The sequence below is a fragment of the Rhynchophorus ferrugineus genome, unplaced genomic scaffold (assembly GCF_030347505.1).
Source record: "Rhynchophorus ferrugineus isolate W39M unplaced genomic scaffold, kcgeb_rfMv2 rfM7, whole genome shotgun sequence".
Classification (NCBI taxonomy): Eukaryota; Metazoa; Arthropoda; class Insecta; order Coleoptera; family Curculionidae; genus Rhynchophorus; species Rhynchophorus ferrugineus.
Window position 1 is genome coordinate 28514396 of NW_027472586.1, and position 18305 is coordinate 28532700.

The window sequence follows — 18305 nt, forward strand, 5'->3', positions numbered from 1 at the left end:
AATATGTTGAACAAAGTGGCTAGTTTTAATATATAGTTATATAGTTATTATAGCTAGTTTTAATATAAAAAGAAAAATTAATTTTATTTATTTTGGACAATCTGACACGTGTACCTTTTAAAACACAAAAATAAATTACAAAAATATTTTCAGGTCAATATGGCGAAGATAAATGTAATCAAAATCAAATTCTTATATTTCTATTCAGGTATAAGTATTAACACAATTACAATTTAGGATAATAGATACCTAATATAACCAAAACACCGTAAATACTTAATTTTTCAAATTCTAAAAATTTTGTGTTAAAATTATGACCATCTAGCTTTAAAATTTTAAAAATGTTCAATAAAATTTATTTTGGAAAAAATGTTACATGTATATTTTAAAGCGATATACTAAATATAATAATAATAAAAAGAATTACTGAAAGAATTTAAATAAATATATCAATATATAATTGAATATGGTGAATAATGAAATAATAACTACAAAAGTATAAAAATATTAATTTTAAATTTTTTCTATCACAATATGGTGAAGGTGCCATTATAGATAAAGGTGAAGGTATTTCTCCTGTAAGTGAAATAAAAATATAGTTAGGTAAATTACACTTTAATATTAATTGAAGCGAGATATTCGGTGATGTAAACAGTTTAATAATATATATCATAGCAGACAGATATATTTAAATTAATTTTATTGGCGGTACTATTACAATTGACCAAAAAATTAAAACCATTACATACAAAATCTACAATGCCTTGAAATAATATATGTATTAGTTTTATCTTAAACATACTAAATCAACAACTTTATTGAATTTGTATTTTTGATCTCTATTAAGGATAAAATGGTGGAGGTGCCTTTTATAAGAAAATATTTAGGTGTCATAAAATTTATATAACTTTAGCGTATTTAAAACTTTATAAGAATAGTGTTGTAATAATAGTATTTAGAATAACTTAAAAAGAGAAGGAAAAAAGTAAGATAAAATGTTTTATTTTAAAAACTACTATTTTATATCACATATTTAAATATGTTTAAAAATTACAATATTGGAAGGCAAAATTGTACTACTACTTTTGGTATGGGGAAAAACATAATAAAATAATAATCTTAAAACATAATATTAATTTTTAGTTAGTACTCTATATAGTGCAGGTACTAAATGCACTTCACTGATATATCAAATGAATTTAGAAATTTTTTTATAACATCTTTATTAGATACGCTTAGTACGATCTTAATTATTATTATTATTATTAAAAAGAAAAATTAATTTTATTTATTTTGGACAATCTGACACGTGTATCTTTTAAAACATAAATTACAAAAATATTTTCAGGTCAATGTGGCGAAGATAAATGTAATCAAAATCAAATTCTTATATTTCTATTCAGGTATAAGTATTAACACAATTACAATTTAGGATAATAGATACCTAATATAAACAAAACACCGTAAATACTTAATTTTTCAAATTCTAAAAATTTTGTGTTAAAATTATAACCATCTAGCTTTAAAATTTTTAAAAATCTTCAATAAAATTTATTTTGGAAAAAATGTGCAGGTACTAAATGCACCTCACTGATATATCAAATGAATTTAGAAATTTTTTTATAACATCTTTATTAGATACGCTTAGTACGATCTTAATTATTATTATTATTACAATTAATTTATTACTACTTTTCCTATGTGCTTGGATTAATTAACAAGCAAGACGAGTACGAGAAAATACATCAGTATGTATTCCTCAATTATAAAATTATAATTATTTATTAATTATTAACTTATAGCTATAGTTTACACTAATAATACACATTAATTTTCACATAAGTTCGTATGGTTTTGTTCGTTTCAATCTCCTGACATCCTGTGCGCTGTCCAGCAGTTGTATTGCTTCCACGTTAGAATGATTTAGTAATCTTCTTTCGTGTTTCAAGGCGAAATCCTGCACAACTTTGCAAATCAATTGGATTTCCAGGTCATCGTGCAGTTCTTCATTGATTACATAGCGATAGGCATTGGTAATCAATCAAAGAATCACATCAGAAGTTTTGACAGCGCCGTATGACTAACTGATTAGAATTTTTAGTGCAACCCCATATTTGCACCCCATAGGTCCAAATTGGCTTTATAATTGTATTATAGATCAACCTCTTTGATTTTAGATCAAGTTGAGAGTATCTTCCGACTAACCAGTATAGTTGTTTTATTTTGTTACTAATGTGTTTTGCTTTTCGTCTAACGTGATGCTTCCAATTTAATCTACCGTTAAGATGGATTCCAAGGTATTTTGCTGATTCTTCTTGAGGAATATAATTAAGTTTTTATTATTTCACCTAAATACAAAATTAACGTGGACAGATTTGGAGCTATTAAGTTCAATTTTCCAATCTTTTGTCCACTTGTAGATTTTGTTGACTGCCACTTGCACTTTTTCTATTGCCCTAGGCAGAGATATACCTTTTGCCATAATAACTGTGTCATCAGCAAAGGTTCCAAAAAATGTTTCTTTTGTTGTTGGAATGTCAGCAGTGTAGAGCAGATACAAGAGAGGTCCTAAGACGCTACCTTGTGGAACTCCAGCCGAGATATTTTTAAATGTCGAGAACGCCATTTCGTGCGATACTCTAAATTTTCTTCCGAATAAATATGACTCAAGCAATTGACAATAGTACACGGTAACAATTTGCTCATCTTACAGATTAATCCCAAATGCCAAACCCGATCAAAAGCTTGTGAGACATCCAGGAATATTGCAGGGCAGTATTTCTTTTCTTCAAACGCTCTTTCCATAGCCGCAGTTACTCTGTGCACTTGATCGATAGTTGAATGGCGATTTCGAAAACCAAACTGGAAATCTGGTATTGTTACCAAATGTTTAACACGTTTATATATCAGCTTCTCAAATAGCATTGATATTGCAGGTAGTAGCGAAATAGGTCTGTAAGATTCGACTTGTTCTGCAGGTTTGTCAGGTTTTTTGAGCATAATTATTTGTGCAACTTTAAAGCATTCCGGGACATGATTCAGCATTAAACAGGCATTAAATATATATGTCAACATGATGATTGCTTTTCGTGGCCGTTCTTTCAATAATCCAAGTGAAATGTCATCTATACCAGGTGCCTTTTTAGGATTGAGGTTATCAATTTCAGTGGCAACTTCCAGTGGAGAAATTAGATTTAGGTCTACATCGGGTTGATAAATTTAGAAAATGACTTCAATATAGTGAGTAAAATGCGTCAATATACCCTGGAATAATCGTGAAAGGTTATCAATAATTCTATTAAAATTTCTTTAGTTTAATTATAATATGGCGAAGGAAATTATTGTTTCTCTATTATTATAATTCCATTCAAATCCTTTAATGTCGACGATAACACAAACAAATATAAACAATATAAAATATAGAAATGAAACAAAAATCAATTGTCTACTAGTCTTATTTAATTCTCCACATTGATTAATATTAATGACAAAAGAATCAGTATATTTACACTTAACTGAGTGAAATATTTCAACAACATATAATGTTGCATAATTCTTAACAATTATTCAATATTATAAATACTACTTCTAATATAAATATGTACAAAAATATTTACAAACCAATCTCTTAACATTATAGAGACAAAACCTATATAATATATTCTCTAGTAGTTATTCAATTAGGTACTTTTAATTACCAATCTATATGATTCTGGTTGAATAAAGAGCTCTTAACTCCACCAACAAAAAAAAAGCTTTTACAACTTATCAATAATATTCCCTACAAGAAATTTTACATAATCTTAAATCACACTTAATAGGTCAATGCTAGATATTTTCTTGAATTTCTACAATCTAATTTTTTGCTGATAGTAAATTGCTCTCACTTTCCCTGCCTTTCAATTCCTCCTTCTGGTTCAGTTTCTTCCATGTATCACCAAGAGCTTTGGCAAAATGATCATCCACACTCAAACCAGCCTCATCCATAAATTCAACCACATTTGATGTGGTCTGAAATAAAATTAATACTACTGATCAGTTTTTCGCCTTACAAGAGCTATTGGTTTGACCTACCTTTGGTGGTGGTTTAGCTGGGGGTTCCTCTTCTTTGGCAGTGTTACTATTTTGAAAGAGTGTATGATAATCTTTACCTAGAGACCTTCTGAAATGTTCTTCTATGTCTGGTTCACACATAGATATTCCTGTAATTAGATTTAAATATTAAATAATGGAACAATATCAGTGAATTTTCCACATTACCATAAGGTAGTTCATCTCGGACATTAGGTAGTGGTGGGGCACCATTATATATAACGATAGTTTTGTAAGGTGATCTATAACCTGGGTTGCTCATAGTCTGATCATAGGATGGTGGTAACCCCCTCTGTCTCACGCTCATGTCCAATGGAGTATCTCCATGACCCGAATCAACATCTTTCTTTGTCTGAGCACCTATATAACAGAACACCAAATAACTTCAACATAAGTGAATATACATTAATAATACCAGCCCTACCATTGAGATGCACCAAATGACTAGTCCCATTGGATATACTGGCTTCAGGACTGGACGGTTCGACTCCAAGAACCTCCGGGATTTTCGGATCCGATTTCCTAGAATATTCGGGTAATCGCCTGCGATCTCGTTTCCATTTCGTTGTTTGTTTGTTCTGTTTATTTGGTTCCTCTGAAAATAAAATTTATTATGAGGATTGCAATAATATTTGTAAAATGTTACATATATACAATTTATTAGGGGACGTTATTTAAATTCACTGTTGAAATTAGAAAAAATCAAAACAAGTTATAACGAGGCTAATTACTCCAAGACTAATTAATAGAAAAGGAAAGAGCAAAAAGACAAAAAAAATAAAAATCCTGTTGTAAATCCTTTTCTAGTACTATCAGTAGACATGGTAAGGAGGCTTATCTCCTACTATTTGGAATATCAAAAATATACCGAGTAATGTAACTTATGTTACCGGATGTTATTGAATGTTATGATATTATTTGTGATACCTCTTATTTTTAGATATTACAACACATTTCAATAAATGATTGTACTTATATGTTTAAACAATACAGCAACAACTATTTTTTGTATTGAAGCATGTTGCTATAGTATTATATAGTATATTATATTACAAAGCATTTTCGCTGCTTTATATATATATATATATATATATATATATATATATATATATATATATATATATATATATATATATATATATATATATATAGTGCTCATTATTGTCGCAAAAAATATTGATAATAATACTGAGATATTACTTTTCATCGGTACTGATTAATGGGTACTTTTTTACGCAGCAAGCTGAAACAATAAAAAATGTTGTTACATCATAGCACTACCTTTATCTAACCAAGGCTGCCAGAACGCGGTCCTCTGCTTCAGATGATAATCACTGAAGAATTCTCGATTACGAATCATCAGCGACAATTCCAACAGTTCTTTCACGAAATAGGGCACTTCCATCTCGGACGGGCGTAAAAAGAAATCCACGGGAAACACACTAACGCCGATTCGCCAATCAAGTCTCACTGAAAATCCGTTCGATCACTGGATCTCGCTACGGAAGGGTAAGGCGGCTTACTGAGGTAACTCGGTTGTAAATGCCCGTGAATAGTAAAACGACGGAGTTCATTCATAAGATCGGAAACAGGTAGAGAGCGCGACCAGGTATATTTAATTAGTTTTTTTCGTGCGCTTTCTGCGTCGACGACGCTATGACGATCGGCTATAAGGACTCTATTCGTTCGTGACGATGTTTTTGACCGGTTCCGCGGCGATGTCTTTTTTTCGTTCTGTCTCTCTTTGTTTTTTTTCAGATTACGCCACGGTGATTCCTCATGGTCCCGATCAAACCTCGCTATAAGTTGGTTGAAAAAGACCACTCGATATATACAAGGGACGTCAAAATAGAAATGGATGTATGAATAAGTTCTTGCTGTTTCGGAAAACAGCTGGCTGCCTTAGTAATAAATGTTGTTGACAGTGAGACATCTATTTTTTTACTTAACAGATTAGACATAGAATAATATATACAGTCAATAATGCTTTTCTTTTATCTTAAAAAAAAGTCTTGCTGCATTAAATATGTTCTGTTATTTTATGAAGAAAAAAGACCTAGAAAGTAATAACTATATACTGTACAAAGGTATTCTTGAGAAAATTGATGGAGTACATGCTCTATCTATAACTATTTGCTTGATTGGTTTTGACACCTCAAACATATAATATAACAATTACTATAATAATATTTTTTTACTCTTTGTGATTCCACAATCTGCCCTATTGGCAATAAGTATTTCTTATATAGACATATTATATATACATGGCATGTAGAAAATCACTTCATTAAGCGATCTCCTGTATAAAATATTATTTTAATTAATTAGTCTTATTCTAAAGCTTATTCTAAAGTCTATATATGTCCAGTAATCAGATCAGGTGGTGTTAAACGTTTTAATCTACACGCTTCACTATCACGTCGCATATTTAGCTAGTTAGCGAGTATGCTGGGATTCACTGACACTCTTTCGAAGTACTTCACACAAACACGTTGAATTACACTCGTTATAGGTTCAAGAGGAATATCGCGTTGTATCCCTTTGAAATATAGTACGGCGCATCAACAATGGCACGCACCACTTGATTTTGGACCCTTTGAATGATGGATATGTTAGATTTGCTAGCGGTGCCCCATAGTTGGATTCCATATGACCAAATAGGCTTGAGTATAGACTCATAGAGCAATACCTTGTTATCTAATGTTGTTTTCGTTCAGAGAGTATGTGCTTCTTCCAGGTTAGGTGTCGATCAAAGTGCATACCAAGATATTTAACATGCTCTGCTTGGGGAGTTGACGATGATTGATATTCACTGGTGGACATGTTCTTCTACGCAGGATAAACGTTACATGGGTGGAATTTGGTTTCATTGGCTTTAATGCGCCATGTCTTCAACCATAATTGTATTTGCTCCAGGTGGGTTTGTAGTAAAATTAAGCTAAGTAGTAAAAGGTGATTTTGCATAACTGAATTCAGCGTCAGACAAAGAACAACTTTTATGGCGTTAATTATTACAAGTGTTAATTTTGAAATATTTATCTGGAATTATTTTACTCAAAGATGATCATTTCCTGCTGATATACTGATTGATAAAGAGGTTGTCATACAACTTTATATATATATATATATATATATATATATATATATATATATATATATATATATATATATATATATAATTATGATACTAACGGTTGGATATATATTGAATTTTGTGTGTTTATATGGATTCTATAATGGTTTAGGTCCGTAATCGGACCCGATAGGTGGCGGTACGATAATGTTCCAGGATAATTGTTTAACTTTTAAATATTTTTAGATTATAAGAACATATTCACTACAACAAAATCACTAATTGGATGTTATTGTGATCATCTTATAGTATTTGTTTTATTGTCGAAATAAATTGTTCCATTCAAATAAAAAACCAATGTTCGGACAGGCCAACATATGTGTACTAAAAGTAGTTCCATATAAACAAAACATGTCAATATAGTGATACAATAGTGAGTGGATAACTTAATCAGATCTTAGTTGTAATTGTGCCACCTGGTATGTCCTGAGCAGTTTTTTATTTGCGTCTTTGATTAGATATGCTTAGTATAATCTTAATATATACAATTAATTTATTACGATTATTCCGTCGTACCTCCATCAATATAAAAGCAGAATGAGTATGTATTTCTAAAATTAAAATTAAATTAGACTACTTAAGCTAAAGTTAAGATTAAATACTTATACACTATATAAGTACATGTAATTTTGGTTCGCTTCAATTTTCTGTGTGTTGTCCGGTAGCTATACCGTTTCCATGTTGCTGTGACTTAGTAACTTTATTTCATGTTTTGAGATGAAATCAATAAAGTAAATCCATTTGATTTCGAGGTCATGGTGTAGTTCTTCATTGATTATGTAGAGATAAGCATTGGTAATCAATCAAAGAACTTTGATTTGGCACCGTTGGATACCTAGTTGGTTTGATGTTTCAATGCAATCCCATACGTCCAAAGGGACATGTTACATAGCGCAATAAATACAGCAGTATAGATTCAATCGAGTAGAAATCAGTCGAGTGTCTAGTGACCTGATATGATGAGTAATGTGTACATTTCATAATTGGCATAATCGGTAAGATTTCGGGAAGATCTTAAGGCTGTTCTCTTCTTAATTCATTCAACAAACTGGCACCAACTTGCATATCAAGAAAATAAATATATTAGCAAGAAAAGAATACAGGTTGACATTGAATTGGCAATCGTTCTGTAGTTGAGTGGAGTTTTGGGCAAAAGTATCGCACTATTAGTGGTAAAAACGAAAACCGTTAAAACATATTATCTGGAAAATTGGTTTTATTAATTAAACAATATCATCAATGAGGTTATCTTTAAATCTTATATCTTTATCTTTGTGTATTTTGTATAATTTTACTGATACCCAATCGTAATGTTTTAAGAAAAACAATATTCCAGTGGTTGTAATATTTATTTCTGAATACGGTTGTGGTTTAATTTTCAGCACAATGAAATAATTTCAACTCAATTATAGTTAAATTATACCATCAGTATTTTTCTCATGCTAAAATTGCCAATATTAGTGAGCACGGCATAAAAAAAAGTGATAGCGACCAAAATCGAACAAAAAAGCTTGAAATAACAATGCTAATGTGAATGTTTACACAATTTCCTAACGTCTTTTGTACAATGCACGTTACAGAGCGTGATATTAGCGATCGGTCCCGGTATTTCATTCAGTTGCCTCAATCAGACCACAACTGACGTAACGAGTCAAGAATGTAGACGGTGGATTGTTATAAGAAACAAAACTGATTCGGAAGATACGGGGTCGAAAAATTCCTTTCGCGAGTAAACGGGTCTCCTCTCATGCCTTCTAAACAATCGCACAGTTGAATAACGAACGCGGTATAATGTAAATCAAAGATGAGAGTTAACAAAATGAGAAACATATTAGAAAAAATGTTAGAAAAAAATAAGAGTATTGATATTGTTATATATTCAACTTTATGCGTAAAATTACAAAATTAAATTAAATTTACAAATTAAATTCTGGCTCTAGTCTCTAACAAGGTGAAAACTTATGAAAATGTAGTTTAATATTCAATAAAATAAAACTATTATATAACAAAATGGCAAAACTTAGACTTACTAAACATAGATTAATCAAGAAGAGGCACTAAAGCAGTTCTGTCTCACAACGGCCATTTTTCGCCACACCTCTAAAAAACCTATATGAACTTGGAATTGGTTATTCGCAAATTAAAATATGAAGACTATAGTTGGCAGCTGTGCAACGATCTTAAAATTGTGTGCATGTTGCTAGGGTAATAAGTTGTGTATATCATAGACCGAGCAAATCACTATATCAAAAGGTGTTGGCCGTCCAGCGAACATAAAGTTGACCCTCCAAAAACATTAGTACCTCCACAAATTTATTTTACCACCGCTGCACTTTGGATTGCTTCAAGCATAGTTTCAAAGTTTTCAGGCCTTTCAGAAGGTATTTTCGTCGAACCAGAAAAGCATTTCAAGCTTTAAGTTGACTGAATTAGTCTAAAAGTACATTTTGTTTCATTTACACCTTGACAACAGAAATTGTTCAGAAATTTTTGGAGATGTGAGTGAAGAGCAAGGTAAACAATTTTACCAAGACGCTAAAGAGATAGAGAAGAGATACGAAGTAAAAGATACAAAGAAAAGTCCTACTGGGAAAAAGAAAAGCTGGTGTGCTTGTGATCGTATATCAGATAAAATTTTGTAAATAAAATAATATTTGTCAAGTCCATTCTCTTTTATTTTAATGTAATAACTGGTTTAACATAGTTACCCAAATTGTAAAGAAACGTGTCGTTGAATGACAAAAAGGAAGTCGAATTTATGGGATCAGAAAACATAAAGATTATGACGCAAAACCTAAACAGCTCTTAGATTTTGTCTTGCAGATTTGCGTAATCCTCCTTAAATTATATGATGCATCGGTCTAAACAAGTTGTAATTAGAAGGCGCTAATGCCTGGTTAGTACGCTGGAGCGGGGTATAATTCCCAGCCGCTCTTATTGGTCTTTCAACAACACATTCACTTTGTTCATATTCAATTGACGTCAACAGACACCTGCAGTTAGAGCTTCATTTGATTCTAGTGGCCCACACCATGCCTTAATGATCCCAGCATATGCACAGCAAGATTTTATGACAATGAGTATTCCGCTTCGGGGCAAAACAAGTAAGTAAAATAATCATCAGGAAAGTAATAATCGTTTTCGAATAAATTAAACCCTACACGTCAACATACTTGCTACTAAAAACCGACCATTTGTAGGCCAATTACATATCGATTACACATGACATCAGTAGTATTTAACATTGTTGGCATTGAGGTAGTTTGATCATGAAACTTACGACTAAATATATAATTCTACTTAAACAAAACTGCGATCTGTGTATAAATCGTTAAAACCATTTTTTAAATTTACAACAATCCTTAAAAGGTGCTAATTAATGTTCTGTAAGATCTGATGAACATTTCCATTAGAAAGTAATTTTATTCTAACAACTGATTTATAATAAATTAATTATAATCTATTAAGTTAGCTACAACGATTATTAAAATAGGCTGTTCATTCACTAAGTTGGATGAACGAGTACTTTAACCTTTTCGGTAAACTGGCTTTCTTTTAAGAATTTTCTTATTATCTTATTTAAGAATTATACTCCGAAGTATTTTAATCGTAAAATTAGCGGAAGAAAGTTAAATAATAAATAAGTAACTTTTTGAACTAAAATAATGAGTTTTGAACGATTTGAAGATATGGTTATCTCTCGCATAAGCAACGTGATTTGGCCAGCAGGATCATGAAGCTAAACTTCTTGTTGGGTTTTTGAAGTGTGTGTACACCAGTAAACTGCAATTGATCGAATTAGACATAACCCAGGTTACCGCTCAAAAACAATTTGATTGATGCGACAGTCCGTGAAAATTGGACCATCCAGATCTCATGGGAGTCACCGTGAGAAGCCCCAGCAGGTATGTTATTTGAACGATATTATATTCTGTACATAATAGTATACACAGCTTATTTCTTGATTTAATTAGATTATTTCCTATCTTGATGATTTTCGATGACTAATAGTCAATAATAGTTGAGTTCCTTGATACAGAGTCTCTGTAATAGTTATCGGTCCATCCACTATTCAATCAATACGCGTAGTCCTTTCTATCTTTTATTTTGAATCAAAAAAACGAAAAAAGTGTTTTGTGCTACGTTTATAATGAACTGATACAGAGATAGATATTTATCTAAAACCCATAAAGAGTATATTTGTTAGAACATTACGAATATTAGTTGGTGAGTACAAAGTCGAATTGTCGTTGAAAACGTGTGGCATTGATCCTTTGTAGAAGAACATGTCCCTTAGTAAAAATGAATAATCATGAACTTCCGCGAGCAGACAACGTTAAATATCTGGGAATGCATTTCGATTGACGTTTGACATGGAAAAAACATATAGTTACAAAACGCAAACAGCTTGGGCTTAAACTAAACCAAATGTATTGGCTGATAGGGCGTAAATCTAAATTATCATTAGATAATAAGATTTTGCTGTATAAGTCAATACTTAAGCCCATTTAGACCTATGGTATTGAACTGTGGGGTACTACTAGCAAATCTAACATAGATATCCTCCAGAGGTTCCAGAATAAATTGTTGCGAGTCATCGTCGATGTCCCATATTACTTGTCCAAACTGATTCAGCGTGATATGCCCATAGAACTCATAATCACGAGTGTGATTCGGAGTGTTAATGCGAAGTACTCTGAAAGACTATTAGTGCATCCCAATGCACTCGCCAAACAGTTAAATGTGCGCGATGACAGTGAAGTGCGTAGACTCAAACGCATACTGCCATACGAACTGATTAATAGACACATAGAGTGAGATTTAATAATATTTAATATTTAGGATAGACTTTAAAGTAAGTTAGAAATGTATCTATAATAAAATTTAGATTATAAGTTGTACAGTAGATCACTTACTGAAGTGATACTACATGTCAGGATGGTTATATTATATATAATTGAAATCATATAACAATACTTATTGCCCACGAGCAGATTGTTGACCTTCTAAGAGATTAATTAAAAAAAGTTGGTGTGTGAATTGGAACGAAATCCATAATTCATAAGACCGTTTTACAATTGGCGCATATGAAAAAACAGAGCCTAAAATGTAAAATTTGGATAAACTATATCTCGGAAACTATAACAGACAATTCAATTTGGCAAATGAGTACGTAATCAGCATGCCGAATATTATTTATTTTATAAATTTTATCAAGAAATATTTTGCACAGAGGATCAGTTTCATAGCACATCATCATAAAATTAATTTGATAAAAGACAGAATAGTGCTGGGCGTAACACATAGATGGCGCTAGATTTATTGTATTCACCACTATTTCAGTTAGTACTAACCCTCTAAAGAAAGCTGTTAATATTCCATGATATTCTACTCATAAGGTTATGAGTTCCTGTGCTAAGAGTGACAGACACTACTTTTCTTATTTTCAAAATAATGAGCCAAAAAAAATCATCGTGTTTTAATATTACACTGTTTCTTGGTGGCGAAAAATACCGTTCAAGCGAAGCAATGGCTTGAAGAAAACAATAAAACATTGTTTTGCTGACTTCAAACGTGGTCGTAGAGACATTGATGATGCAGAACGCAGTGGACATCCAAATGAGGTGTTAACACCAGAAAACATTTAAAAAACCACAAAATAGCTTTGAATGATCGATATTAATCGATAATAATATATCGATAAAAAGTGAAGTTGCGTGAGTTAGCTAATATCGTAAAGGTATCAAAAGAATGTGTTGGTTTTATATTTCATGAGCATTTTACTATGAGAAAGATCCATTTAAAGCGGGTGCCGATTGATTGCGTTTGCTCATCGATTGGCCATGTTAAAACCTAACAAACCGAAATTTTTGCGTCTATATGTGACAAAGGATCAAACATGGATCCATCACTTTACTCCGGCATCTGAGTGGACAGTTGGTTCTACAAAAGTGGTATTATTGAGCGCCGCTGGAATGATTGTGTGTCTCTTGATGGAGACTACGACGTTGATGAATAAAGCCAATTTTGAACAAAGAAACACGTTTTCTTTTTTACTCCCAGGACTTCTCAGTCCATGTGTTAGCTCAGCACAAAATCAAGTTCACAGGGAAGCTTGAGTGATAAAAATCCTCGGAACAATCCCGATAGTCTATTATCAATTATCACGTGCCCACCCTATATTCTCCTATACAAATATAAAGCAATATTATGATTTTCAGAACAAAAATAAGCTACAATAAAAAGAAAATACTGAACAGTTTACATCATGGTTTCTTGTTAAGCTACTTCAACGAATAAATGTGATCTCATTATCCAAGGAAACCTACAGTTCTCAAAACAAAAGCAATTAAATTTATTATTTAATTATTTATTACAGCTGAGTAGTACAATTTCTTTTTTTGTAATAACAGTTTTATGTTATTCAATTTTCCAGAATAAATTTTAAAGTGAAATCGAGTCGCTTCCTAAAAAAACAGTTTATCAACAAAACAACAAAATTTAGGCCAGATATTTGCACTTTTTCTCAGAGACAGAACGATGGGAGAATGTTGGGAATGCGATCGTTATTGGTCGTAAAATTTAACTATAATTTCTTTTTAACAACCTATTTGGAAAGATGCATGTTAGATATGAAGTATGTTCGGAATTTTAAGTAGTCTCCGCGAGTGTTTACAGTCTGCGTGAAAAAAAAGGTATGCACCAATGATACACAGCGGTGCAAAAATCGCTTTTATATAAACATGAAATTAAGGGGGTTTTGAGAGTTAAAAAAAAACATTTTTTGCATATTTTCATAGTTTAGACAATTAAGATTATGTCCTTAGAAAGATTTTTCAATTTTAAAGTTATTTTGATTTTGATTCAGTTTTAAATTTTAGATTTGATCGTTATATTTGCTATAGGCGAGTGTGAATATTTGGCTGTGGGTTTCATAAATTCGATCATGCAAGAAAAATTTAATTCATAAAAATACTAGGTTTCTAGTTGCATTTTTAGACAAATTGAATAAATAGTAACAATAAGTTCAGGAAGTATTTTTGAGGTATTTCTTTAAAACTGTAAGATTGCTTTCAATATGTCAAGTCTAATAAAACATAAACCATTACCTCTTTTAGACGAATTTCAAGAGCAACAAGAGCTAGAAATGCAGTATTTTATGAGGGATGATGACCCAAAAATATATTAATGTCTGGGTAAACATTATTATGATCAAAAATGATGTTGTAAGTTGGAAGAAGAAGCTTACAAGATGCAAATGAAACTGAATTTTTAATATATGTATACAAAAACATACTTTTATTATTGTAAGAGGAATGAATAAATAAAGAATAAATACTGGAACTAACACAAACCTAGATAGTGAATAATAATTTCATGAAAATATATTAACTAAAGAGGCACACTAGGGTGACAGTTGAAAATCTATTATATTTGTTGGATGACTTGCTGACAATTACGAAGATATGAGGACTATTAGCCAGATAAATTTGAAAAAGCCTCAAAATAAAACATACAATGTAGACTTTAAAATAATCCAAAATAATTGAACAGAGTCAAAAAAATTGACAGAGGCTAAAAATAAATTAAATGCGACTATATGAGGATGAATCCAATTGGATACTTAAAAGGATTTTGTATATTAGTCAGAAACTATCATCAATAATCCATTAATTTGAACTTTTCTTCCATAACATACATATATATATATATATATATATATATATATATATATATATATATATATATATATATATATATATATATATACCGGGATATGGAAAATTGAAATTGTTAATTATTTAACTAGTTAATGAAGGTTTTTCTATCCATTTTGAAACTTATGAACGTGATGGGCATCGCCATTGGTCCTGATGCTTGAATTTTAAACTGGAATAGTGACCGTTTGGTGCCTGTAATCAGCTCGATAAGATTAAAATTATTAATTCTGAATATAGAATGAACACCATAGAACATAATTTTGCTTTGCGGCGAATTTCTCAAGCAGAATCAGCTAAATACCTCGAAATATATCTCGATGGTAGGAAACATCATGTTAGACAAAAAGCAGAGCAGATTAGACTCAAGTCAAGCAACTGTACTAGTTATTCGGAAGATACTCTCAACTTGACCTAAAATCAAAGAGATTGGTTTATCAGTCAATCATAAAACCTATTTGGACCTATGGGATGTAAATATAGGATTGCACTAAAACATCAAACCAACTAGTAATCCAACGCACCCAAAACAAAGTTCTACGATTGGTATGCTTATTTTGCCAATGCTTATCGCTACGTAACTAACGAAGAGCTGCACGATGACCTCGGAATCAAATGGATACATGAAATGATAGAAGATTTCGCCTTAAAACATGAAATAACGTTGTTAATCACAGCAACGTGGAAGCAACTCTGGACAACACGCAGAATATCAGAAGATTGAAGCGAACCAAACCACATGAACTTGTTTAGTTTATTAGTGTAAGATTGTACTAAGCATATCTAATTTAAGATGTAAATAACAAAAGAAAACTTGTTCGGTTATTAAATCATAGCCCATGATTTCTTTGGGTTGAGTAGGTTTTGAAATAGTTCTTCAAATACTTAGTAAACTATTCAAATACTATCTAAACATAGTTGAATGTTGCAGTTTTGAAAGATATTCTGAAAATCAAAACTAACATCATTCCTATATATAATATTTTGATATTTATTTATTTTATATTTTCATCGACAAATATAAAGCGACTGTCTTGATGTTAGATATAATTAAGTAGATAACGAAAAATGTTAAAAATGAATAATAAGAAGTGTTGATTTTACGTAAGAACCATGAAGACTCTTACTATTTGTAAGAAAAAATAAGAAATGATCAAAGCACCCCTTTATTCAAAACCTCCTTGCGATATAATTAAAGAACCCTTAAGCTGCGAATCTAAACACTTGATGATTGAAACAATGTGTCACTGGCCAGATTACGGCTAATGAATATCTCGACTTCACTTTTCGGACTAGTGATTATGATGCCTGGCCCGCACAATCGCCAAATCTCAATAACAGGTCAACTGAAATGTCCCCGGCCTACCATACTAAAACACTTTTTTTGCCGAAATTAGTCTTTTTTATTCAACATAATTCTCTTCAAGCGTGATACACTGATTTTAGCCACCCTCCAACTTTTCAATACCATTTTTGTAGTATAATTTGTCCTTTGCTTCAAAACAAGCCTCAGTTTCGGCGATCATCACTTCATTCGATGAAAATGTCTCCCCAGCAAGCATTCTTTTGAGATCTAAGAACAGGAGATCGCTGGGGGGCAGATCTGGGGAACACGGTGAATGAGGAAACAATTCGAAGCCCAATTAATGGATTTTTGCCATCGTTTTTACTGACTTATGACAGGGTGCATTGTCCTGGTGAAGCAGCACTTTCTTTTTCTTCAAATGCGATTTTCGACTATTTCGTCCTTCAGACGGTCCAACAACGCCATGTAATAGTCGCTGTTGATGGTCCTTCCTTTTTCAAGGTAGTCAATGAAAATTATTCATGCGCATCCCAAAATACAGACGCCATAACTTTGCCAGCCGACTGTTGCGTTTTCCTACGCTTTGGAGCGGATTCATCGTGTGCAGTCTAGTCGGATGACTCGGTTGGGCTTCGGAGTGAAATGGTGGAGCGACATAATCCATTGTCACATATCGACGCAAAAACTCGGATTTATTAAGCTTGATCATCTTCAAACACTGCTACGAATCATCAGCTCGTCGTTGTTTTTGGTCAAAAGTGAGCTCGCGCGGCACTCACTTTACACAGAGCTTTCTCATACCCAAAGATTCGTGAATGATATGGTACAAGTTCAATTGATATCTTTAGAGTGCTACGAATTTCCTTCCATTTCAATTTATGGTCATTCAAAATCATTTTATGGAATTTTTTAATGTTTTCGTCGGTAACAACCTCTTTTGGGCGTCCACTGCGTTCACCGTCTTCGGTGCTCATTTCACCACGTTTAAACTTAGCATACCAATCCTTGGTGGTTGATTTTCCTGGGGCAGTGTCCGGAAACTCGGTCTCAAGCCAAATTTTTGCTGCAACTGTATTATTTCCCTTCAAAAAACAATATTTTATTAACACGCGAGATTCCTTTTTATCCATTTTTTTCACAATAACAAAATTTGCTTCACTCAAAATGCTATAATTCACAAACTAATGGTCCGACAGCTTGCAAATTTATACACGAATCTTTTGAGGGTTAGGGCTAACTGAAAACATATGGATTTAATTCTAGTAGCGTCATCTATGCGTCAGGCCGGGGACTTTTTTAATTGACCTATTATAATTGAACCGTTGTGGAAGTTTAGGAGCAGAAAGTGGGCAGTAGATTTCCATTTCCAACATCATTGAATGAAGAATGGGACAACATTCTGTTGGATTGATTGTTGGAAACTATTCACACCGTACGAATATATTCCGTAAAGAATTTCTACTGTTTAAGCAACCTGCGGGTCAACACCTAATATTAATAAATACATATTGTGTACGTGTATATGTAACATAGTGTTCATATAATTTCGCTATGTCGTATGTCTAAAGAACAATGAACAAGACACTTTAGAGAGAACATATGACGTAGTGATATCAAAAAATTTTCTTCAGTTTTATGTTGATTAGGCTATAAGAAGTCAGATGTTAATATTATAAAAACAAAGCTTGCCTTTTATAATTCAGGACGTGACTTTATCGTATTACTATATTTATTGTATTGTAAAATGTTGAATATATAGAAATTTCCCTAATGTCTAATAATTACTCTTAGTAAGAAAAATTAGACATATTCCAAGCACCCCTCGCCCCTCCCTCCAAACCCCCTTGCCATATGATTAAAGAACCTTTAAGCAAATTCTCAACGCCGTCTGTTTTTATTCGATGACCAAATAATCGCTCAATTTCGAATGTCCTTTATGTAACACTGCAGTAAGATAATTTAATAAAAGCGGGACTGTACGATATATAATGGAATACCGTGAAAGAGACGGCGTGAAGACGGTATTCGGCGGCATTTTTACGAGGGTCGAATGGTA

The 18305-nt window shown here is 32.1% G+C and overlaps 1 protein-coding gene across 3 annotated transcripts in view; it reads right to left on the reverse strand.

Moving 5' to 3' along the window:
• Positions 1 to 3441: 3441 nt before the first annotated feature.
• The window catches only part of Tgi (Tondu-domain-containing Growth Inhibitor), a 46240-nt gene continuing 31376 nt past the window's right edge, over positions 3442 to 18305 (reverse strand). For 2 of the 3 annotated variants that reach the window (XM_076409544.1, XM_076409545.1), the window contains exons 3-6: positions 4517 to 4687; positions 4261 to 4452; positions 4075 to 4202; positions 3442 to 4011 (exon numbers count right to left, since the gene is read on the reverse strand). In XM_076409544.1, the coding sequence (XP_076265659.1) occupies positions 3856 to 4011; positions 4075 to 4202; positions 4261 to 4452; positions 4517 to 4687 (647 nt within the window). In that variant the 3' untranslated portion in view covers positions 3442 to 3855. Of the gene's footprint in view, positions 4012 to 4074; positions 4203 to 4260; positions 4453 to 4516; positions 4688 to 5373; positions 5558 to 18305 lie in introns of those variants that run through there. The other variant, XM_076409546.1, reaches the window with a different exon arrangement.